At 37.6% G+C, this 27,136-nt stretch overlaps 1 protein-coding gene across 1 annotated transcript in view; it reads left to right on the top strand.

The window, feature by feature from the left end:
• Nucleotides 1-27,136, top strand: part of DYNC2H1 (dynein cytoplasmic 2 heavy chain 1) — a 388,661-nt gene that overhangs the window by 357,726 nt on the left and 3,799 nt on the right. Inside the window, exon 88 of the mRNA XM_068988126.1 lies at nt 12,682-12,798. Coding sequence (XP_068844227.1) covers nt 12,682-12,798 — 117 coding nt within the window. The remainder of the gene's footprint in view (nt 1-12,681; nt 12,799-27,136) is intronic.

Raw genomic sequence — 27,136 nt, 5'->3', positions numbered from 1 at the left:
AGGCTACCGATTCCAGTATTCTTGGGCTTCCCTTGTGGCTCAGCTGGTAAAGAATCCACCCACAATGTGGGGTTGCGAAGATCCCCTGGAGAAGGGAAAAGCTACCCACTCCAATATTCTGTTCTGGAGAATTCCATGGACTATAATCCATGGGGTCGCAAAGAGTCAGATACGACTGAGCTACTGTCACTTTCACTTTCAAAGTACGTGTAAATGTATATTAAGATTTTAAGTTAAATCTTGTCCTTAGATAGTTTACAGTTTGTTAATGCATTAGGTGTCTGCTAATATCAAAACTACCATAGTAAAAAAAATTAAACCATCTTTTGCCATATAAATTTTCATAGCAGCTTTACTGCTAAAAGTACATTCATTACTCTTGCAATAATAGATAATAATATCCATTCAAATATAATGACAAAACTAATGAAATCCTTTCCCCAGCAACTCCAGCCTTCTTCCACGTCATCTTCTTCACGTCTCTACCATTCCCCTTTCACATTCTCACACATAGAATTGCCTTCTTGATGTGAAAAACTGACTGATTGGTAAAGACCCTGATGCTGGGAAAGATTGAGGTCAAGAGGAAAAGGGGACGACAGAGGATGAGATGGTTGGATGGTATCACTGGTTCAATGGACATGAGTTTGAGCAAACTCAGGGAGGTAGTGAAGGACAGGGAAGCCTGGCACACTGCATTTCCTAGAGTCGCAAAGAGTCAGACACGACTTAGTGACTGAACAGCAGTACGTGATGCAGCATGTTTTAGTGTGGTTATCTCTATATATCTATATTGGTCTGTCTTATGAGAGAGTAATGTCATCGAAGGCAAAGACTGTCGTATCTATTTTCAGATCTTCCGCATCTAGTTCAGTGTTTTAACATATAGTTAAAGTTAATGTAAGGGCTTTTCCCGATGACTCAGTGGGTAAAGAATCTTCCTGCAACACAGGAGACCCAGGGGATGCAGATTTGATCCTGGAGTCAGGAAGATCCGCTGGAGGAGGAAATGGCAATTCATTCCAATATTCTTGCCTGAGAAATCCCATGGACAAGAGGAGCCTGGAGGGCTATAGTCCATGGAGTCACAAAGAGTCGGACATGCCTGAGCTTGTGCACGCACGCACACATACACACACACACACACACACACACATAATTAATGCAAGACTATATTTCTTTAACTTAGTTAACCTTAGGCAACTGACCTATCAGAAATTCTGTTTCATAATCCTAGTTTCCAGGTCAATGATTTTCTTTTCATAGCACTACTACTTTCTAACATACTATATAATTTATTATATTTGTTATTTGTTGTTTGTCTTACTCTGCTAGAATGTAAGCCCCATGAGAATAGTCTTTTTTTTTTTCAGTTTTCTTGTTTCTCAAATACCTCCAACAATACCTCATGCATAATAAATACTCAATTATATTCTAGTTGGATTGTTGAGTGGTGGACCAACAATAGGAGAGGTACTGTAATAGGCCTTATTAACACCAACTGTCCGACTCTGTGCGACCCCATAGACGGCAGCCCACCAGGCTCTCCCGTCCCTGGGATTCTCAGGCAAGAACACTGGAGTGGGTTGCCATTTCCTTCTCCACTGCATGAAAGTGAAAAGTGAAAGGGAAGTCGCTCAGTCATGTCCGACTCTTAGCAACCCCATGGACTGCAGCCCACCAGGCTCCTCCGTCCATGGGATTTTCCAGGCAAGAGTACTGGAGTGGGGTGCCATTGCCTTCAGCAGCAAAACCAACTGTAATGGTATAGCGTGCCAGAAATTTGATCATTGACAACAAGTTAGGTCTTTCCCTTTTGGCTTTATAGATTACAAAAACATTCTCCCTTGAAGTAGAATTAGCAGGTTCTTGTTCATCCTTTGCATTTTAACCTTAACCTGTAGCTCAGAAAAGCTACCTTAATTATTATTGGTACACATAAACTGTGGCCTAGTCATTAAGGAGAAGGAGGAAACCCATGAATCATGCACTTACCTGATTGTGTGGTCTCTTAGCATACACATAGAATGTAGTATCATTATTTAGGTAGACTGCTATAAAAAACAAGAGAAACAAATTTTACTTAATTCTGTGTCAAGGTGTATTCATATTTCCTGAACTATTATCCCCCTGTTCTTACAAAATGAAATGAAAGTATCTACAATCAGAAAATCCCAAGTGTATATGTTTTCTTTTATAAATGGGAGGGGGGAAGGTTGACAGTAAAACACAATTCTGATCTTAAGTCACCCAGCAGAGCCATGTGACTTTTTAAAGTAACTAATAGAGCAGTCTGAGCCTTTGTTGTCTTTTTTATCATGGATATAAATAATAATTTCCTTGACATGTTTATTACAAGGTCTCTGAAAACCTATATTTGTGTGTGTGTTTTTATTTATTTCTCTAGATTTGGATTAGGTTTTATTAGGCAGTATGTGTTTTTTTTAATTAGAAACAAAAGTATGTTTTAGTATAAAGTTCTCTGCTTTTATCTAGTGAAGCAGAATTCTTTCATTTTTCATTTGACATTTATAAAAGCAACTTTATTGTTAAAAACTAAAATATTTGTTGGTCAGTATGTTTAGGAATAAGTTTTATAGAATTATGTCTTAAACTTTAAGTTAAAAAAACATCCCTTCATATGGGATTTGAGTTGTTTCAACAGAATTTTTCCTCTCTGTCCCCTCATTCATGTAAACAATAGGAGCATATTTCCTAATTTCTTACCTGCAGTTTATATTTCTCAGATAAAAAGTTTTTATAACTTTTTATAGTTATAACTGCAACCCCTCACTGCAGTTGGCATAATCAGTAAGTTTTAAATAATTGATTTATGTTCCTTTTAATTAAATTTTCAATGAAAGGATTGTTTTGATAGGAAAATTTTGAATTTAAATTATGTTTAAATTTTATCATCACTGTAAAACTTAACTGGCTTTAAATTTCTTCAGTCTCTGCCACCCTAGACTGAATTCAACTAGTGAAATCTTTAAGCAAGGCTATAGTTCCCACATCAATCAATATCTCAAACCCCTTAGACCTGCTTAAGAGAATATGTATGTATATTGATTTTTTTAGATCCTGAACATGGCCCTCTAAAATTTCCTCACTTCCATTGATTTGTTATTTGCTAACAGCAGTTGTGAAACTTAGTACTAGAAAATGCATCACATCACACACCTGTTCAGCCTGCATGCTTGATATGCCCAAGGCTGTGAAAGTTTGGCTCTGGCAAACCTGGGCCGCTTCCAGTTCCCTCCTTGACTGCCAATGCCACCAAACACAAAGGGCAAAATCAAGTCTTCTACCTTGGCAAATCAGGCTTATTAAACACATTATACACTTGTTAATAATGCGTGGTTCTCTGAGATACCTGAAAGCTACTGCTACTTTGGGACCTAGTAGCATATTAAAGCCACTTATGCTTGCCAGGTCATTTGGGCTGCTTCATGCCAGGCTAGAGTTGGCCCATTTACCAAGTGGTTATACTATTTGTATTTCAACTCCCTCTCTTTTAGAGCTTACCAGGAAATAAAAGTTAAAACAATGGGGAAATTGGAGATTTAAACATTTGAGGTTTCATGAGGAGAATGGGCTCATTAGAATTAGGAGTTACAAGCTTCAGACACATCTTCCCCAAATGAGTGTGAGCTGCCAGTTGTAGCTTATCAGTCCAGCAGTGGAAAACTTACCAAAAAAAAAAAAAAAAACCCCTTAAATAATTCTTTTATTTTTAACTGACATTTTGAAATCGTTTATTAGCATTACTATGGCCTTATGTCTACCAAATATGATAATTACAGTCCAGAAGAAAATACAAAATACAACCTTTCTCTCTTCATCTTTCCACTCAAATAGACCAACCAGTATTCAGTGACAGGACCTCTTTTTTTTTTTTTTTTTTAATTGAAGGATAGTTGCTTTACAGAATTTTGCTCTTTTCTGCCAAACCTCAACATGAATCAGCCATAGGTATACATATATCCCCTCCCTTTTGAACCTCCCTCCCATCTCCCTCCCCAGCCCACCCCTCTAGGTTGATAAAGAGCCCCTTTTGGAGTTTCCTGAGACATACAACAAATTTCCATTGGCTATCTATTTTTCATATGGTAATGTAAGTTTCCATGTTACTCTTTCCATACACCTCACCCTCTCCTCCCCTCTCCCCGTGTCCCTAAGTCTATTCTCTATGTCTGTTTCTCCACTGCTGCTGCTGCTGCTAAGTCGCTTCAGTCGTGTCCGACTCTGTGCAGCCCCATAGACGGCTCCCCCGTCCCTGGGATTCTCCACTGCTGTCCTGTAAATAAATTCTTCAGTACCATTTTTCTAGATTCTGTATATATGTGTTAGAATATATACAGAATCTAGATATTTATCTTTCTTTTTCTGACTTACTTCACTCTGTATAATAGGTTCTAGGTTCATCCATCTCATCAGAACTGACTCAAATGTGTTCCTTTCTATGGTTGAGTAATATTCCATTGTGTATATGTACCACAATTTCTTTATCCATCCATCTATGGACATCTAGGTTTTTTGCATGTTCTAGCTATTGTAAACAGTGCTGCAGTGAACAATGGGATACGTTTTCAATTTTGGTCTTTTTCAGTTTTGGTTTTCTCAGGGTATATGCCCTGGAGTGGGATTGCTGGGTCGCCTGTGGTTTTATTCCTAGATTTTTTAAGGAATCTCCACACCGTCTTCCATAGTGGCTGTATCAGTTTACATTCCTCCCATCAGTGCAAGAGCATTCCCTTTTCTCCACACCCTCTCCCGCATTTATCGTTTGTAGACTGTTTGATGATGGCCATTCTGACCGGTGTGAGGGGATATCTCATTGTAGTTTTGATTTGCAGTTCTCTAATAATGAGCAATGTTGAGCATCTTTTCATGTGTTTGTTAGCCATCTGTATGTCTTTGGAGAAATGTCTCTTTAGGTCTTTTTCCCACTTTTTGATTGGGTTGTTTGTTTTTCTGGTATGGAGTTGTATGAGCTGCTTGTATATTTTGGAAATTAATCCTTTGTCAGTTTCATTTGCTATTATTTTCTCCAATTCTGAGGCTTGTCTTTTTACCTTGCTTATAGTTTCCTTTTCTGTGCAAAAGCTTTTAAGTTTAATGAGGTCCCACTTGTTTACTTTTGTCATTTTAAGACATATATTTCTGATAGTTTTCATTTTTAAAACTGAGCACTTAATGTGAATATCCTTATATTGTCATCATCAAGTAGATATTATTTTTAAATCATGGGGGAACTTTTAAAAATGCTTAGCAATATGATTTTCTCTGAAAGTCAATCTCTAAAATGATTTGGTGTTTCCAAGATAATGTGATATAAAACTAGGTCAACAAAAAATTATTTTTCTTAGAAATTCAAGTGACTGCAGCAATCAAAGGTTTTAAATCTGATATTCTCATAGCATTAAGTGCTTTGAGCGTCTTATTATATTTAATGCCAGTATAGTGGGCTTTCAGAGGCTTCTCTCGTGGCTCAGTGGTAAAGAATCTGCCTGCCAGTGCAGGAGACACAGGTCTGATCCTTGATCCCAGAAGATCCCACATGCTAGGGAACAGCTAAGCCCATGCACCACAACTGCTGAGCCTGTGCTGCAGAGCCTGGGAGCTGCGACTACTGATCCCACATGCCGCAACTACTGAAGCCCGCACTCTCTCGAGTCCATTCTCTGCAACAAGAGAAGCCGCTGCAGTGACAAGCCTGCACAGCACAAGGAGAGGGTGGCTTCCACTTGCCACAACTAGAGCAGAGCCCAGGCGGCAGTGGAGACCCAGCACTGCCAAAAATAACTAAATAGATACAAACTCTCAGAAAGAAAAGTAAAAGCCTTTTAATTCGTCCTTGACTATACTGTTTCATAGCCTGGCCAACTTAATGCTATCTTCTCATGCCCTCCAAATATAGCAGGAGGCTGAGAACTGGAGGCAGTTTCCTGTTTGGGAAGTGTCTCTACTCTAAAACCTCTGACTTTACTTGACACCTTATTGAAAAAAATTCAAAGTGCTGGGATTATGTACTAAGTTCCATTAACTGTTCTAGTCCTTCCCCAGCTTTAAAAAACTTCTAAGAAACCTGTTTGTATTTCTTTCTGGAATATAACTTTCCCTAGCATATGCTCCTTTCTTCAACCTACATCAAGCCGCATACATAATTTTATATTTTTTAGTAGTGACACTAAAAATATAAAAGAAGCATAAAAATATTTTTAGTGTTATTTTATTTTACCTAATATATACAACATATTGTTGTTTCAGAATGTAATAAATATTTTAAAATTATGAATAATATATTACTTTCTCTTATACAAAGTCCTTGAAATCCATCATAGATTCTGTATTTATGGCACATCTCATTTCAGACTTGTAACATCTCAAGTGCTCAATAGCATATGTGACCTTGGCTACTGTATTGGACAGTAGCTCTAGTCAGAGAAGGTAATTCCTTAGAGAAAATTAAACATTTTCTGGCATTCAAGTTTATTCCCAATCATTTTTAGTTATTTTTCTTATTAAGCAATTACAAACAAATACAGAAGAGGAAAGAATAGTAAAATGAATCTCCATATTCAAAGTTTTCAAAATTTAGAGTTATTTCTTCTTTTTCTCTTTTTTTAGTGTCTTTGCTGAAGCAAAGTCCAGGTATTTTACTTCTCCATTTCTCAAAAAAAATTTTCTTATATAAATGTAATATATTATCACACATAAAAAATTAACAATATTTCCTTGGCATCATTTAATAGTCAGTTCACAGCAATATTTACCACTGTCTAAAAAAAATAATAATTTCCAATAGTGTGTTCAAATTCAGGTCAAAGTCCAGACACTGTGTTTGGTTATTGTGTGCCTCATGTCTTTTCACATCTAAATCAAGTTCATCTTTTTATTTCATACCACTGTTTGTTACAGATCAAGGTCACCTCTGCTGTAGAATGATGTTTTCCTGGAATTCTCCTGCTTTATTTATGACCCAACGGATGTTGGCAATTTGATCTCTGGTTCCTCTGCCTTTTCTAAATCCAGCTTGAACATCTGGATGTTCTCAGTTCACATACTGTTGAAGCCTAGCTTGGAGAATTTTGAGCATTACTTTGCTAGCATGTGCAATGAGTGCAATTGTGCAGTAGTTTGAACATTCTTTGGCATTGCCTTTCTTTGAGATTGGAATGAAAACTGACCTTTTCCAGTCCTGTGGCCACTGCTGAGTTTTCCAGATTTGCTGGTATCCAAATAATTTCCAATAAAACCTTTATTTTGTCTTATTTAAATGGATGCACTATATAAAATAATTCTCAGTGTCTAGAAACTAGTAGATGGATTAGCTTAAATGAACAGTAATAGCTAATACATATTGAGCACTTATTGTATATCAGGCAATTTTCCAAGTATTTTAAATATGATATTAGAGGAAAACGTTTATTTCCCTTTCCTGTAGTTTTTCCATATGGAGGAATCTTTACTAATGTTCATACTCATAGACGCTCTCTACCTTCTACCTGACTCCTCCCTTTCCAGGAAAGGTGTCACTTTATCTGATGATGAGTTTGAGTCAGGAACCCAGGGCTGAAAACTCTGCCTTCCTATGCTTTTCTCTTGGGTTACATATTCTGCTCCGCCCCTTCAAGGTAGTCCCTGCATCTGGTGTAGCTGGCTCCTTAGCGTAGTACTGTCATAACTAGGAGTTAAGCCTTCCAAAATTCTTGTGTTTAGTATTAGCAAGTACATTTGCCTGGAGATCTATCACATCCATCAAACTATCTTTTTCCAGTAAAAACAAAAAGTAGTATTTTAGGCCTCTCTGCTTTTTCTCATTCCATTGATGCAGAATTGCAGATGAAACAGGGTACCATTTGTTGATACCACTCCAATCTCTGATATATCAATATTATCATTTTATTATATAAACAATAGATATTGTTTTTTGAAACTCCATGTTTTAATTTTCTTTAAATTCTGCAGATGGAGAATGACAGAGGATGAGAGAGAAAAGGACAAATTTAGAGGATTTGATTAAAGGTGGTGGCAGCCATTGGTAGTTGATAGTATATCGGAAGTTCAGGAGGCGGGACCAAGAACGTCTCCCATGTGTCTGATCAAGGAACTACATGGTCAGTAGTGTCAGTTATTGAAATAAGGCTCTAAAGGACAGTATTTAACACCCCACCAACCCTCTGTTTAAAAGAGGAAAAGGTCGGGGTGGTAGGGATGACTTGGTTAGATAGTGTCACCAACTCAATTGAACTTGAACAAAATCCGGGAGACAGTAGAGGATAGAGGAGCCTGGCATGCTGTGTAGTCCATGAGGCTGCAAAGAATTGGACACAATTTAGTGACATAACTACAACAATATACATATTACATCATCAAGTTGTGATGCTATCAGTGGAGGCTAGTTTTACAAATTTCTGTAGAGACCAGTTGAGCTGAAAACTCAATATATATCTCAGTTTATATCTCTGTATATGCATATTGAAAAATTAAATCACCAGCATTTGTTGGATCATGGAGAAAGCAAGGGAATTTCAGAAACATGTCTATTTCTGCTTCATTGACTACCATAAAGCCTTTGACTGTGTGGATCACAGCAAACTGTAGAAAATTCTTAAAGAGATGGGAGTATCAGACCACCTTACATGTCTCCTGATAAACCCATATACAGTCAAGAAGCAATAGAAATGGACATCAAACAACGGACTTGTTCAGAATTTGGAAAAGAGCGTAACAAGGCTGTAATTATCACCCTGCTCATTTAACTTAAATGCAGAGTACATCCAGTCTTCCCAGGTGGCTCAGTGATAAAGAATCCACTGCCAATGCAGGAGACATGGGTTCAAACCCTGGGTCAGAAAAAGCCCCTGGAATAAGAAATGACAACTCCAGTTGTCACTTGTCCACTTGTCCAGTTGCCACTCCAGTATTCTTGCCTGGAAAATCCCTTGGACAGATGAACCTGGTGGGCTACAGTCCAAAGGGTCACAAAGAGTCAGACACGACTGAGCCACTGAGCACACATGCACTCAAGGTACATCTTGTGAAATGCTAGGCTGGCTGAGTCAGAAGCTGAGATCAGGATCACAGGAGAAATATCAACAACCTCAGATATGCAGATGATAGCACAATAATGGCAGAAAGCGAAGAGGTACTAAAGAGCCTGTTGACGAGGGTGAAAGAAGAAAGTGAAAAGGCTGGATTAAAACTCAGCATGCAAAAAACTAAGATCATGGCATCTGGTCCTATCACTTCATGGCAAATAGATGGGGAAAAAGTGGAAACAGTGGCAAATTATATTTTCTTGGGCTCCAGAATCACTGCAGATGGTAACTGAAGCCATGAAATTAAAGGTAAATTAAATTCCTTCCTTGGAAGGAAAGGTATGATAAACCTAAACAGTATTAGCAGAGACATCACTTTATCAACAAAATGCCCATATAGTCAAAGCTATGGTTTTTCTAGTAGTCATGTCCAAATGTGGGACTTGGAACATAAAGAAGGCTGAGCGCCAAAGAACTGATGCTTTCAAATTGTGGTGCCAGAGAAGAGTCCCTTGGACAGCAAGGAGATTAAACCAGTGAAGCCTAAAGCAAATCAACCCTGAATATTCATTAGAAGGATTGATGCTGAAGGTGAAGCTTCATCACTTTGGCCACCTGATGCAAAGAGCCAACTCGTTGGAAAAGACTGACACTGGGAAAGATTGAAGGCCATAGGAGAAGAGGCAGCAGAGGATGAGACAGATAGCATCCCCAACACAATGGACATGGATTGGAGCACACGCTGGGAGGTAACACACAAGAGCCTGGCATGCTGCAGTCCACGGAGTCGCAAAGAGTTGAACGTGACTTACTGAGGGAACACAACAATAGCATATATACTATGCATATTACATAGTCAAGTTGTGACACTATCTGTGGGGACTGCTTTTACAAATTGCTATAGAGACCACTTGAGCTCAAACCTCAGTGAAATTTCTGAAAGAGGCTATGGAAGAATTATGTTGCCTAGGGACTTTCTAGGGCTTCCCTGATAGCTCAGTTGGTAAAGAATCTGCTTGCAGTGCAGGGGACCCTAGGTTGATTCCTGGGTTGGGAAGATCCCCTGGAGAAGGGATAGGCGATTTTCTAGCACTGAAATTAGGAAGCACTTAAATTTTAATCAAAAAATGGGCCAAAGAACTAAACAGACATTTCTCCAAAGAAGACATACAGATGGCTAACAAACACATGAAAAGATGCTCAACATCACTCATTATCAGAGAAATGCAAATCAAAATCACAATGAGGTACCATTTCATGCCAGCCAGAATGGCTGCCATCAAAATGTCTACTAACAATAAATGCTGGAGAGGGTGTGGAGAAAAGTCAACCCTCTTACACTGTTGGTGGGAATGCAAACTAGTACAACCACTATGGAGAACAGGGTGGAGATTCCTTAAAAAACTGGAAATAGAACTGCTGAACGACCCAGCAATCCCACTGCTGGGCATACACACCAAGGAAACCAGAACTGTAAGAGACACATGTACCCCAATGTTAATTGCAGCACTGCTTACTATAGCCAGGTCATGGAAGCAACCTAGATGTCCATCAGCAGATGAATGGATAAGAAAGCTGTGATACATATACACAATGGAGTATTACTCAGCCATTAAAAAGAATGCATTTGAATCAGTTCTAATGAGGTGGATGAAACTGGAGCCTATTATACAGAGTGAAGTCAGCCAGAAAGAAAAACACCAATGCAGTATATTAATGCATATATTTGGAATTTAGAAAGATGGTAACAATAACCCTATATGCAAGACAGCAAAGGAGACAAAGATGTAAAGAACAGACTTTTAGACTCTGTGGGAGAAGGCAAGAGTGGGATGATTTGAGAGAATAGCATTAAAACATGTATATTACCATATATGAAATAGATCACCAGTCCAAGTTCAATGCAGGAAACAGGGCACTCAAAGCCAGTGCACTCAGACAACCCTGCGGGATGGGATGGGGAGGGAGTGGGAGGGGATTCAGGATGGGGAACACATGTACACCTGTGGCTAATTCATATCAATGTATGACAAAAATCACAATATTGTAAAGTAGCCTCCAATTAAAATAAATTAATTAAAAATTTTTTAATTTACTTTTCTTCAAGGCTATACTTAAGCAACCCTTGAAGTGGCCTTATAACATCATATCAGTGGTACAGAAAGAATATTGAACTTAGGAATTCAGTAATTCTGTTTTTATCCCAACTCTTTCACTGACGAACAAGTTGTTCATGTTTTCATGGTAAAGCAACTAATCAGAACTGTTTGTCAAGGCATACTCTACTAGTACTCTTCCCATAACCATCCCCTAACTATAATGTAGTTGAAAATGATTTCAGCTCTTTCAGCTTTATGCATTCCCTTACCTCTAAAATTCTATAGTATGTTAAAACTTCAAAGGCACTAAATAATATAAGATTGTTTTATTTTCTATCAAGTTCAAATTGTGAGAATATAGATATGGATCTGAATTCAAAATGCAGATTCTACATCTATTATCAGAAACTGAAAGAATGAACTTAAGAAATATGAAGCTAACATTTCCAAAATATTTATATTTTTATTTTCATAATTTCATAAATTTACACTAAGGTTAATTTAGAGTAAGAGATGAACTCCTTTTTTGTTTGTTTTTTTAATATATTTATTTTTGGCTGTGTCTCTAGTTGTGGCTGGAGAAGGAAATGGCAACCCACTCCAGCATTCTTGCCTGGAAAATTCCACGGACAGACCCTGGTGGGCTGCAGTCCATGGAGTCTCAAAGAGTCGGGCATGACTGAGCTACTATCACCCACACTAGTCGAGGCAAGTGAGTATAGTTGCCCTGTGGAATGTGGGATCTTACTTCCCTGACCAAGGATTGAACCCATGGAAGACAGATTTCTTTTTTTTAATTTATTAATTAATTTTAATTGGAGGATAATTACAATATTGTGGTGGCTTTGCCATACATTGGCATTGATTGGCCACAGGTGCACATGTGTCCCCCATCCTGAACCCCTCCCTCCCACCCTATCCATCTGGGTGGTCCCAGAGCACTGGCTTTGGGTGCCCTGCTTCATACATCAAACCTACAGTGGGGAAGACAGGTTCTGAACCAGTGGACCACGAGGGGAGTCCCCAAGAGATGAACTCTTTTTTTTCCTTTTATTTTATTCTTCTTTCAGCTGTGTGTGACATGTTAAAAATTATTTTGCATTAACCTTTCTGAATGTTGTTCTATGCTTTAGAAAATGATGTCAGAATTCCAAGCAAGGAGCACTTGTTTTTTTCTCTGGTGTGCTTGTCTTTCCCCCTCCTGTAAAAAGAGTAACATTTTGGCTTTTGTCATTATATTTCTATTATTCTAGTGCCAAAGCACATGCAGTTGTATAACTGATGACATTTGTAAGTATTTTTTTCTCAAATATTTGCTAAAATTCAGGACTAAGCCTAAAGGAAGCTCACAGTGAACACTGGTCCAGGCCTTCTCCTTCATTATTCTCAGATAAAATACCATAGTCTTTGTTTTAACACTGTTTGAAATGTATAGTTACAATGGAAATTGTTGCCTTCCTTCTGAAGCTATAATAGAGTAACTCCTGTCGTTTCAGACTGTAATATGTATTTTAATGGTTTGTATATCTCTATGGCAGATCAGTGGCTTACTGCTGGAAGGATGCAGTTTTGATGGAAATCGACTTTGTGAAAATCAGCATGATTCTCCTAGTGTATCGTCAGTTCTCCCTTGTTTTATGGGCTGGATTCCACAGGTAATACATTTTTAACAGGAACAACTTTAATCAATTCATTTTTGGATTATATATTTTTAATAAGATGTTCTTGGCCTATGAATTTTTTGTTTACTTTTTAATCTCACTGCATTTGAACAAATTTATACTCAAAATACTGTGTCCTTTATTATATTTAAGATGTATAGGACTTTTTTTTCTTTGAGAGGATGTTAGTTCTAGAAGGTCTTGTAGGCCCTCACAGAACCATTCAACTTCAGCTTCTTCAGCATTATTGGCCAGGGCATAGACTTGGATTACTGTGATATTGAATGGTTTCCCTTGGAAATGAACAGAGATATTCTGTTGTTTTTGAGATTGCATCCAAGTACTGCATTTTGGACACTTCTTGACTATGATGGCTACTCAATTCTTCTAAGGGATTCATGCCCACAGTCATTATAGGGGCTGCTGTTGCTGCTAAGTCACTTCAGTCATGTCCAACTCTGTGCGACCCCATAGATGGCAGCCCATCAGGCTCCCCCGTCCCTAGGGGACAGGAATGCAAAAGTAGGAAGTCAAAAAATGTGTGGAGTAACAGGCAAATTTGGCCTTGGAGTACAGAATGAAACAGGGCAAAGGATAATAGAGTTTTGCCAAGAGAACACACTGGTCATAGCAAACACCCTCTTCCAACAACACGAGAGAAGACTGTACACATGGACATCACCAGATGGTCAATACCAAAATCAGCTTGACTATATTCTTTGCAGCCAAAGATGGAGAAGGTCTATACAGTCAGCAAAACCAAGACCAGGAGCTGACTGTGGCTCAGATCATGAACTCCTGATTGCCAAATTCAGACTGAAATTGAAAAAAGTAGGGAAAACCATTAGACCATTCAGGTATGACCTAAATCAAATCCCTTATGATTGTACAGTGTAAGTGACAAATAGATTCAGGGGACTAGATCTGATAGACAGAGTGCCTGATGAACTATGGATGGAGGTTTGTGACATTGTACAGGAGACAGGGAGCAGATCATCCCCAAGAAAAAGAAATGCAAAAAGGCAAAATGGTTGTCTGAGGAGGCCTTACAGATAGCTGAGAGAAGCAGAGAAATGAAAGGCAAAGGAGAAAAGGAAAGATATACCCATTTGAAGGCAGAGTTTCAGAGAATAGCAAGGAGAGATAACAAAGTCTTCCTCAGTGATCAATACAAAGAAATAGAGGAAAACAATAGACTGGGAAAGACTAGAGATCTCTGCAAGAAAATTAGAGATACCAAGAGAACATTTCATGCAAAGATGGGCTCAATAAAGGACAGAAATGGTATGGACCTAACAGAAGCAGAAGATATTCAGAAGAGGTGGCAGGAATACCCAGAAGATCTATACAAAAAAGATCTTTATGACCCAGGTGTGGTCACTCACCTAGGACCAGACATCCTGGAATGTGAAGTCAAGCAGACCTTAGAAAGCATCACTATAAACAAAGCTAGTGGAGGTGATGGAATTCCAGTTGAGCTATTTCAAATCCTGAAAGATGATGCTGTGAAAGTGCAGTATGCCAGCACATTTGGAAAACTCAGCAGTGGACACAGGACTGGAAAAGGTCAGTTTTCATTCCAGTCCCAAAGAAAGGCAATGCCAAAGAATGCTCAAACTACTGCACAATTGCAATCATCTCACATGCTAGCAAAGTAATGCTCAAAATTCTGTAAGGCAGGCTTCTACAGTGCGTGAACTGTGAACTTCCAGATGTTCAAGCTGGTTTTAGAAAAGGCAGAGGAACCAGAGATCAAATTGCCAACATCCACTGGATCACCGAAAAAGCGAGAGAGTTTCATAAAATCATCTACTTCTGCTTTATTGACTATGCCGAAGCTTTGACTGTGTGGGTCACAACAAACTGGAAAATTCTGAAAGAGATGGGAATACCAGACCACCTGACCTGCCTTCTGAGAAATATGTATGCAGGTCAAGAAGCAACAGTTAGAACTGGACATGGAACAACAGACTGGTTCCAAATAGGAAAAGGAGTATGCCAAGGCTGTATATTGTCACCATGCTTATTTAACTTATATGCAGAGTACATCATGAGAAACACTGGGCTGGATGAAGCATAAGCTGGAATCAAGATTGCCAGGAGAAATATCAATGACCTCAGATATGCAGATGACACCTTATGGCAGAAAGTGAAGAGGAACTAAAGAGCCTCTTGATGAAAGTGAAAGAGTTCGCTTAAAACTCAACATAAAGAAAACTAAGATCATGGCATCTGATCCCATCACTTCATAACAAATAGATGGGGAAACAGTGGCTGACTTTTATTTTGGGGGCTCCAAAATCACTGCAGATGGTGACTGCAGCCATGAAATTAAAAGATGCTTTCTCCTTGGAAGAAAAACTGTAACCAACTTAGACACCATATTAAAAAGCAGAGACATTACTTTGCCAACTAAGGTCTGTCTAGTCAAGGCTATGGTTTTTCTAGTGGGTTTTCACCACATATATGGATGTGAGAGTTGGACTATAAAGAAAGCTGAATGCTGCAGAATTGCTGCTTTTGAACTGTGGTGTTGGAGAAGACTCTAGAGGGTCCCTTGGACTGCAGAAAGATCAAACCAGTCCATCCTAAAGGAAATCACTCCTGAGTATTCACTGGAAGGACTGATGTTGAAGCTGAAACTCCAATACTTTAGCCACCTAATGTGAAGAGGTGACTCATTTGAAAAGACCCTGATGCTGGGAAAGGGTGAAGGTGGGAGGAGAAGGGGATAACAGAGGATGAGATGGTTGGATGGCATTACTGACCCAAGGGACATGAGTTTGAGTGTTCTCTGGGAGTTGGTGACTCAAGGGACATGAGTTTGAGTATACTCTGGGAGTTGGTGATGGACATGGAGGCCTGGCGTGCAGCAGTCCATGGGGTCACAAAGAGTCGGACACGACTGAGCAACTGAACTGAACTGATAGGACATTTTAAAGCCTTTATTTTATTATGAAAAGAATAACATCATAATTTTAATTTCTAAATAAGCTTTAGTCTAAAAAGAAAAAACGCTAAATGGTTCTGTGAACTACCAGTGTTCCTGTTATTTTCAGCAATGTGCTAAATGCTTTATATACTTTACCTTATACTTTTCTGAGTAGCCCTGCAAGGTGGATATTATTCCTATTTTCAAATATGGAAATGTGCTCACATAGCTTAAATGAGGAAATGTGTGGTCACATAACTTAAATGTGTTTCATATAGCTAAGCATGCAGAAATCAAAAGCAGCATGATGTTAATACACATCTGGCTTTTATATCATACCTTGTCATTATGCTCCTGTTTGGCAAATGAAGAAAACTCTCTTGACAGAGACTCATTAAGTTGACTTTTCCCTTTTAAGGGGCTTCCCTTGTGGCTCAGCTCGTAAAGAAAGAATCCGTCTGTAATGCGGGAGACCTGGGTTTGATACCTGGGTTGGGAAGATCCGCTGGAGAAGGGAAGGGCTACCCACTCCAGAATTCTTGCATCCTCTGACCTAAAAGAACATACATTTCTGAGAAACTCTCCATTTCCCCCCACCATATAAACTTCATTTTCTTTCATGAAATGAGAGAAGGTGAAATTATTTTATTTCTATCAAGCTATTGATTCATGTAAGAAATTGGTATATCAAACAATTATGGATTACACACATTAGGTGTATGAACCAGATTAAAAGTTATATATAAAAGTTAAGGTTAAGGTAACATATAAAGTTGTATATAATGCCAAATTTTTTAATTATGTAAAGTGTTAATTCTTTGGCGAACAAAATTAAAAGCCATATAGTGACCTTGATGAAGAGGTAAGGTAGGACATGTATAAACTGGTTCACTTACGGAGCTGCTGCTACTGCTAAGTTGTTTCAGTTGTGTCCGACTCTGTGCGACCCCATAGATGGCAGCCACCAGGCTCCCCCATCCCTGGAACTTTCCAGGCAAGAACACTGGAGTGGGTTGCCATTTCCTCCTCTAATGCATGAAAGTAAAAAGTGAAAGGGAAGCCGCTCAGTCGTGTCAGACTCTTCGCGACCGCATGGACTGCAGCCTACCAGGCTCCTTCGTCCATGGGATTTTCCAGGAAAGAGTACTGGAGTGAGGTGCCATTGCCTTCTCCTCACTTATGGAGAAATCCCAGCAATAAAAATAGAGAGCATGGAGACTACCTGAGTAGGCATAAATGCAGAAGACAATGACCTCAAGCAGTACCCACATAACTGACCATAAACTGAATGCAAACCAAAAATGCAGTGCTATACTGGGCTGTATAAAAAGCAACATAACCTTGTGAGACTTGGAATTTATCCTTCTACAACATTTTGCTCTGAGTATCATTTCTATACGATTTTATTTACCGTAGTTTAAAAAACAGGACTGGAATGGAAAGCTAAAAATAATTTAATTTGAAAAATAGCTCATGTAAAGAGAGATAAAATGATTGGCCTAGTCAATAAAAGTGATTATTGAGAGATAAGACGAATTTATTATTTTTGTAAAAGGGGTTTCCTCCAAGGCTTTTTCACTTTTTGCTGACACATAATGGAAGAATTTAAGGTGCTTCCCCACTTCTTTTTCCCCCTCCTTCCTTAAGTGAGGCTCATTTTCCCATATAACCTTACTGTTTTGACTGCCTCTCCTGGATCAGCTAAGAGGGGAGAGAATATGGGGCATGTTGCTAAATGTTTCAGAACACAGAATTTTGGAGTCTAACAGACTAAATCCCATTCCCAGCTCTCAGACTTATGATCTGGGTGATTTGGGGCTAATTGCCTGGTCTCAATGAGCCTCATTTGAAAGTGGAGACTGGCGTTTCCTATAGAACCATGTTAAGGCCCTGTATCTGTGAAGTACCCAGCAGGGTAAGTACTAACTTACATGGTTAGTTAGTACACATGGTAAGTCTAACTTATCCTGATGTGAACATTTTAAAACGTTTTTATAATAGTATGATAATAATTATTTCATATGGTACTTTACAGTACACTAAGTGCTTTCAATTATCATTCAATACTTAAGTTATATACCATGTTCTGAACAGTGGGGTAACAAAATAAATTTCTTCCTTCAGAGAGTCTTCTGTTGAGTAAAGACAAAGGGGAAGAGAAACTATTCAGTTCAAAATTACAGAAGTACATTTATGGAGGATTGCATAAAATGTTTTGGCAGATGAAGGAGACCTCAGCTCTATCATGTGTAAGCAGAAGAGGGAAAGTCTGATGATCTCACAGGGAAAGGAAGAATCTTCCCCAATCTGTATTCACAATAGAAGTATGAAAAGTTCAAGGACAAATTCAAAAATGGTAGGACCAAGGCATTCCGTACAGAAGGGGACGTAGTTTTGAATGCATGGAGATATGAGAAGAATTTAGGTTGTTCTGGGAACTGCAAATATAGTACAGATGTACTGGAATGGTTCAAACCGAAGAATGATAGGGGATGTAGTCAGAAAAAAAGGCTGAGCCCAAGTATGACAACCCTTGGAGCCACGCCAAGGAGTTGAGCCTGTCTTATGATCAATAGAAAGTCATTAAGAATTCAGAACAGGTGTGTGGTAGGATCAGATTTTTAGTTTTAGAAAATTGGTCTAGCACTGAGAGAACTGAAGATTGACATAGAGTGAAATACAATCACATATGTTTTCACAGTAACCCTCCGAGTTTGGTAGAGCAGTTTTTCTCTATGTTTTCCTGAGGAAGAAACTGCAAATCTGGTAAACTAAGTGACTTGTTATGGGTCCCCCACTAGTAGCATTAGTATTTGAATAACAGCAATGAATATTTATCTGTATTGATTATGTGTCAAACACTGTACAGAATGTTTAGAATATAAGATAGTTAGGCCTTCCAAAAATATTTGAAACAGGAAGTACTGAAATAGGAAAATATTGTTATAAAAACATTTAAAAACATTAAAAATGTTATCATTTCCCTTGTAAACTCAGAAAACATAAGTTTAAAAGACTGTGTAGCTTGATCAAGGTAGGCAACTAAGTTTCAAATTCAGGTTATTTCTCTTAAATATTGGGCCTGATACTGAGTCAACCTATAGTATAAACTAGTGTTTAGGAAACTACAGTCCACAGGCCAAATCCAGGGCACAGCTTATTTCTGTGCAGCCCACAGTAATGTGATCATGAATGACTTGTATCTTTTTAAACAGATGAAAAACTCAGAAGGATAGTATTTCATGACATGTAAAAGTTAACCGAAATGAATTAAGTGAATTTTGGTGTCCATGAAGAAAATTTTGTGTGGCAAACAGCTCTGCTCATTTATGTAGACGCTTCTAGACTGCTGCAGCAGAGTTAAGGATGCAGTTACATCCCAGACATATAGCCCATAAATCCTGAAATTATTTACTATCTGGCCTCTTATGGAAAAGTTTGCTGACTCTGTATAAACTGTCAAACTCTCCGACTTCTGCTTGAGTTAAATATTATTTTGTTCAAGAAATTATTTTTTATTCCAGCTATATCCATCTTTAATAAGCTTTGTAGAATTTGGTGGGGATCATCATATTTTAATGCATTTTTACTAAGAGGGTAGGAACCAACATAAAATCGAAGGAAGCATCAACATCAACTTACATAAACAAGTAAACGAGTTCCTTTTCCACTTACTCTTACAGCTACTTTATTGCAGAAAGTGCAGAATCATTTAGTAAGCTTAAATAAAATAATGAAGTTCAGAACTTTGGTAACTAATTCCTTTTGGGCCTGAATAAGGTTATTCCACAAATTATTTGCATCATATTATCTGATACCTAAGGAGAAAGAAGGGCTACCCCAATGGCTCAGCAGTAAAGAATCTGCCCGCAGTGCAGGTTCCACAAGAGATGCGGGTTTGATCCCTGGTTTGGGAAGATCTCCTGGAGGAGGGCATGGCAACTCTCTCCAATACTTTTGCCTGGAGAATCCCATGGATGGAGGAGCCTGGCGGACTGCAGTCCCTGGGGTTGCACAGAGTCGGGCAGCACTGAGCGTGCATGCACACGTGCATCTGACACCTGAAAGTCCTGAACAACTATTTCAGCGGAAACAGGCCCAGTAACCCAGTCATTTGCACAGCATTGCTGTGAGGTGCATGGTGTTTTCATTGTAAAAGAGCATTTTAGGTTGTGAAAGACGGAAGAACTTACATGGTAATATTAACAAAGGACATGAACAGCTAATTCTTAAGACTTTTATTGAGGAAAATGGGAGGTTTACTATTGCTTCTGAAACTCCAGTACTTTGGCCACCTCATGAGAAGAGTTGACTCACTGGGAAAGACTGATGCTGGGAGGGATTGGGGGCAGGAGGAGAAGGGGACGACAGAGGATGAGATGGCCGGACAGCATCACTGACTCGATGGACGTGAGTGAACTCCGGGAGTTAGTGATGGACAGGGAGGGCTGGCGTGCTGTGATTCATGGGGTCGCAAAGAGTCAGACATGACTGAGCGACTGAACTGAACTGAACTGTTATATGTAATGTATACTTTGTCAGCCAACAAAATTCTAATTAGGAATGTCCAAAAGAATTAAAAGGTAGTAAAGTGCTGATGCTATTTTCCTAGTGTTTCTGTTTACCATTGTCTATGTTCAGCAAGTAATATATCCTACACTCACATGATTCATTTATGCGTTCATTCACTCATTCATTCATGATGCAGATTCTTAAGGTTCTTCCAGTTACAGCTCAGTACTGGGGGTTAAAATAACATAGGTCCAAATTAAGATTCCCCAAAGGGATTTTACCCCAAAAAGCATTCACTTTCTCCAAAGTGTTCTACACTGCGTTTTTCCATAATGGTTCTCAGAAAACTTGTTCAGTATACAAATTTAAATTTAGAAATTTATGGTGGTTTTGAGAATGTTAAAAACTGAGAATTCCCCAAAGTTTCCTAACACACAACCCTTTTCCTGTACCTGCACCCCACCTCCATCAGGATCTAGTGTTCTGCATAACAGTTAGGGCAATACTACCTTTTGAGGTAGGTCAGCCTTTATAATGCCCTGTTCTTACATTCCATAGGAAGTCAGTTTGCCTTTGAACTATTTTCCCAGTGAAGAGCATTACTTAGGGTCTATCAGCCCCACAGTACCATAGAAATTCTGGACCAGCCTGAACCCCACAGGCCTATACCTTCCAAGAGGTGTCACAATTGACAGTTCAACTTTAGAAACAATTTCATTCCCAGGGAAATTATGACTATAAAATGATTACACATGCCACTCACAGTATGAAATGATATATGCTGAAAATGCTGCCTTTTATATACTCTGATTTTAAAATATTAAGTATTAAATTACTATTTTTTCTATGTGCCTTTTTTTTCTTAAGGACTTACTCTGAAAGCAATGTTGTTAACATTGTATTATTGAAAAACAGTGAAGTAGTTCTCTACCAAAATACATTTTAAAGAGTAGCTAGACATTCTTGACAGAACAGAGTCTTTCAACATATTTATTGTTGGCATGTTGTTTAATTTCCTGTTATGAAATAGTTATTTTTTCAGGGTTGCATTACTTTATAAGTATGCCACTTAACTTCTGATTTTCTCACATCTTCTTTTCTAAAGCGAATAGCTGTTCATTGACTTGGTTCATAATAGAAGAAGTTAGTTGGACCTTATGCATAAATAAGTTGGACCTTATGCATAAAGCTATTTCTCATCATGTGAAGTTTGCCCTCACATGTTTTATTATAGTGAACTTTGAATTGATATTGGCAAAATATTTATCATAATTCACCTGGGGTTAATTTGGTTTTTTGTTGTTTTTGTTGTTCTCTGGTGTTATTTTATTTTGTTATTTTCTTTGGTTTGTTGGCTAAATGATTGTAAACAGCTTCTTTCACTTATTAGCATGTTGCCTTCTATTTGCAGTACATATATATTTTTAAGTCACTTTCCCTGGGGCCTAGGCATGAGTGTGAGTAATCACAATATATAGGTTTTTATATGTTTAATTTTATATAAACTAACTTGTTTATATAATATAATATGAAATATTTGAGTCCTTCTAATATATCTCTTTTTTTGCATTGAGCTCTTAGTATATTTATTAATAATTAATAAACTTTTAGTTTCATCCAAATATTTCTGCCCAGCAGGGTCTTATGCTTTTTCTATTAAGATAAACATATTAAAGAGGGAGTTGTGCCATAAGAATTTAATTCAGTTAACAATGTTTATGAAACTTCTGTCTGCCTAAGATATGCTGAGTGAGAATGACAAAGCACTTAGCTCTATTACTTTGATCATTTATTTATTGGTTACCTAAGAGCAAGTCCATTTAACTTTTTTACAGGAGGTTTTAACATTTACCATTTATGAGATTTTGAGAAGTTAAATGTTAAGAAGCAACTGTGGTACTTTGCTTTTAAAACACTGTGAGTTTTTGCTGAGGAGATTTGCACCCTCACTTAAACATAAAGCCTACAACCAAAAGCAGGTTATGAAGGATTTGGAAATATATACAAACACTAGTAAATTGAGAGTGAATATTCAGAGAATCAACTTTGCTTTATTCTTAGATTCTTGACTTAAAGAGAAAATTGCTTGGTGTTAAAATGAAGAGATATAAAGAAATCTTCTGAATAGAAAGTGATAGCATTATAAAACATTTTAATGTGATGTTTTATTTTCATTTTTGACCATAGAAGTTAGATGAAGCAAAGCAAATATCGGGTGGCAGAGAAAGATAATTTAAGACCTTTCCTGGGATTATAAATAGACATTCAATGATTCACATCATTTCTGTTCAACAAATATATAATGTTTGTCTGCTCTTTGCTGAAGAATTTAAAGGCAATACCAAAAGAAAGCCTGCACTAGGTTACTAACTTTAGGAATGGCTAAGGTGTTATGAAAATTACTGGAATTTCTGAATCCTAAAGCTTTGCCATTTAAGCAGAATTGGAAAAGAGGGAAGAGATTAGGCAGTGACTAATAATGGTTGAAAATTCTCTTTACTCCAAGTTCCATATTTTTTCTGAGGCCCCACTCAGGGTTCATTCTCTTCTTTAATCTTTGTTAGGTTAATATATCCCAGAGTAGTAGTTTACTTTCATTTTGTAAAGTACTAATTTTTCCAGAAATTGCATTCTTAATATTTGATGTGTATGCTGTTTCCTAAACTAAATTATAAGTTTCAAAGATGATTATTCTTTTCCCTATCTGAATATATATTAAAATTCTTAATCTTTATAATTCCAAGGACAATGTTAGCAGATAAATGCTGGTAAATGAGTGGATAAGTAACTGACAGAATCATCAATACAAACATAGAAAAATTAGAAAGATTCAAGGCAGATGGCTTTTTTTATCTATTTAGATAATGATTCTTCATAAAGAATACATTTTCTCATGTACATTTCTTATGTTATTGTTTAGAAATGAATGAGTTTTAAAGGGACTTAACTGATTTGTATCAAAGACTTAGAAAAGTTAGAACATTATTTTCATGTTTGTTTAATAGAGATGAGGCTTGAAAAAGATAATCAAAATTCCATATGATCCCACTCTTAAAAACAGAATGTTTTAAATTTTTTCATGAAGCAAAAAATACTTTTATTTCTCTATATCCTAGAACCATCCATGACATGTAGCAGATGGTAAAAAGCTGGGACTTTTCTTAAATTGATTTTAGAATTAGTAAGAATTAAAGAAAATGCATGCATATGTAGTCCTAAGATTTGAAGATATGTGGATAAATAATAAACTCCTAAATACATCATTGGATTCAAGTGTTGTTTATGTCCCTTTTATGATAGGGAAACTGATACTCAGAGAATAATCTATCTACACTAGGGTCAGGAGCTCCTAGACAAGCTAATATTCAAATACCAATTTTTTTTTCAACTGTACTACCTATGACAACGTTGCCACTTGCTTAACTAAGTTACCATGAAAAATTCTCCATAAGTTTCTAATTTATCATTTGTAAAATTCTAGGATGAGTCCAACTTTGTCTTATGTTTCATTCTAACTCTAAAACATAATCCATACTTTAAATAAAATTATATATTCAATAAGTAACATTAATCCTAAATTTGAACTGGAATTATTATGAACTTCTGATGGTTTTCTTTAAGAAATACATATTTCTGAGCTTCAGTCACTAAAAAATCCTAGAAGGAAAATGATAGGTCATTTCTAGCACTCAGACTGTGGTCCCTAGTACCACCCCAGGTGGCTCAGTAGAAAAGAATCACCTACTAACGGAGGAGATGCAGGAATAATCCCTAGGTTTGGAGGATCCCCTGGAGGAGGAAATGGCAACCCACTCCAGTATTCCTGCCTGGAAAAATATCTTACGGACAGAGGAGCCTGGCAGGCTATAGTCTATGGTGTCACTAAGAGTTGGACAGGACTCAGCAAATGAGCATGCATGCAGGCACCATTTTTTCATTAAAGGATCTGAGGATCCTCAGAGTAATGACTGTCCTTTATTTCTGAGACAGCAGATAAACAAGATGAACTTACAGTGTCTTGAGACACTAGAAGGAAACAAAGCTTTTGAAGATGACTAGGGACAGAGTCAGTTAGGTCATGCTGTCATGCCCGACTCTTTGCAACCCCATGGACTGCAGCACGCCAGGCTTCCCTGTCCATCACCATCTCCCAGAACTTGCTCAAACTCGTATCCATCGTGTTGGTGATACCATCCAACCATCTCATCCTATGTCATCCGCTTCTCCTCCTGCCTTCGGTCTTTGCCAGAATCAGGGTCTTTTCCAGTGAGTCAGTTCTTCACATCAGATGGCCAGAGTATTATAGCTTCAGCTTCATCAATCAGTCCTTCCAGTAAATATTCAGGCCTTACTTCCTTTATTTTTTTTTATTTTTTTTTCAATTCTTACATGATAGTATACATGATAGAATGCCATTCTCCCAAATTATCCCACCCTCTCCCTCTCTCTCTGAGTCCAAAAGTCCGTTATACACAGCTATGTCTTTTTTCCTGTCTTGCATACAGGGTCGTCATTGCCATCTTTCTAAATTCCATATATATGTGTTAGTATACTGTATTGGTGTTTTTCTTTCTGGCTTACTTCACTCTGTATAATCGGCTCCAGTTTCATCCATCTCATCAGAACTGATTCAAATGAATTCTTTTTAATGGCTGAGTAATACTCCATTGTGTATATGTACCACAGCTTTCTTATCCATTCATCTGCTGATGGACATCTGGGTTGTTTCCATGTCCTGGCTATTATAAACAGTGCTGCGATGAACATTGGGGTAACATGTGTCTCTTTCAATTCTGGTTTCCTCGGTGTGTATGCCCAGCAGTGAGATTGCTGGGTCATAAGGTAGTTCTATTTGCAATTTTTTAAGGAATCTCCACACTGTTCTCCATAGTGGCTGTACCAGTTTGCATTCCCACCAACAGTGTAGGAGGGTTCCCTTTTCTCCACACCCTCTCCAGCATTTATTGCTTACAGATTTTTGGATCGCAGCCATTCTGGCTGGCGTGAAATGGTACCTCATTGTGGTTTTGATTTGCATTTCTCTGATAATGAGTGATGTTGAGCATCTTTTCATGTGTTTGTTAGCCATCCGTACGTCTTCTTTGGAGAAATGTCTATTTAGTTCTTTGGCCCATTTTTTGATTGGGTCATTTATTTTTCTGGAATTGAGCTGCATAAGTTGCTTGTATATTTTTGAGATTAGTTGTTTGTCAGTTGCTTCATTTGCTATTATTTTTTCCCATTCAGAAGGCTGTCTTTTCACCTTGCTTATATTTTCCTTTGTTGTGCAGAAGCTTTTAATTTTAATTAGATCCCATTTGTTTATTTTTGCTTTTATTTCCAGAATTCTGGGAGGTGGATCATAGAGGATCCTGCTGTGATTTATGTCTGAGAGTGTTTTGCCTATGTTCTCCTCTAGGAGTTTTATAGTTTCTGGACATTTAGATCTTTAATCCATTTTGAGTTTATTTTCGTGTGTGGTGTTAGAAAGTGATCTAGTTTCATTCTTTTACAAGTGGTTGACCAGTTTTCCCAGCACCACTTGTTAAAGAGATTGTCTTTAATCCATTGTATATTCTTGCCTCCTTTGTCAAAGATAAGGTGTCCATATGTGTGTGGATTTATCTCTGGGCTTTCTATTTTGTTCCATTGATCTATATGTCTGTCTTTGTGCCAGTACCATACTGTTTTGATAACTGTGGCTTTGTAGTAGAGCCTGAAGTCAGGCAAGTTGATTCCTCCAGTTCCATTCTTCTTTCTCAAGATTGCTTTGGCAATTCGAGGTTTTTTGTATTTCCATACAAATCTTGAAATTATTTGTTCTAGTTCTGTGAAAAATATGGCTGGTAGCTTGATAGGGATTGCATTGAATTTGTAAATTGCTTTGGGTAGTATACTCATTTTCACTATATTGATTCTTCCGATCCATGAACATGGTATATTTCTCCATCTATTAGTGTCCTCTTTGATTTCTTTCATCAGTGTTTTATAGTTTTCTATATATAGGTCTTTAGTTTCTTTGGGTAGATATATTCCTAAGTATTTTATTCTTTTTGTTGCAATGGTGAATGGAATTGTTTCCTTAATTTCTTTTTCTACTTTCTCATTATTAGTGTATAGGAATGCAAGGGATTTCTGTGTGTTGATTTTATATCCTGCAACTTTACTATATTCATTGATGAGCTCTAGTAATTTTCTGGTGGAGTCTTTAGGGTTTTCCATGTAAAGGATCATGTCATCTGCAAACAGTGAGAGTTTTACTTCTTCTTTTCCAATTTGGATTCCTTTTATTTCTTTTTCTGCTCTGATTGCTGTGGCCAAAACTTCCAGAACTATGTTGAACAGTAGCGGTGAAAGTGGACACCCTTGTCTTGTTCCTGACTTTAGGGGAAATGCTTTCAATTTTTCACCATTGAGGATAATGTTTGCTGTGGGTTTGTCATATATAGCTTTTATTATGTTGAGGTATGTTCCTTCTATTCCTGCTTTCTGGGGAGTTTTTATCATAAATGGATGTTGAATTTTGTCAAAGGCCTTCTCTGCATCTATTGAGATAATCATATGGTTTTTATTTTTCAATTTGTTAATGTGGTGAATTACATTGCAAAGAAGGCCACTACATAATGATCAAAGGATCAATCCAAGAAGAAGATATAACAATTATAAATATATATGCACCCAATATAGGAGCACCACAATATGTAAGACAAATGCTAACAAGTATGAAAGGGGAAATCAACAATAACACAATAATAGTGGGAGACTTTAATACCCCACTCACACCTATGGACAGATCAACTAAACAGAAAATTAACAAAGAAACACAAACTTTAAATGATACATTAGAGCAGTTAGACCTAATTGATATCTATAGGACATTTCACCCCA

This window comes from Capricornis sumatraensis, chromosome 16 (genome assembly GCF_032405125.1).
Source record: "Capricornis sumatraensis isolate serow.1 chromosome 16, serow.2, whole genome shotgun sequence".
NCBI classification, from domain to species: Eukaryota; Metazoa; Chordata; class Mammalia; order Artiodactyla; family Bovidae; genus Capricornis; species Capricornis sumatraensis.
The sequence above is the reverse complement of the archived record's forward strand: the minus strand, read 5'-3'. Positions and strand labels throughout refer to the sequence as shown.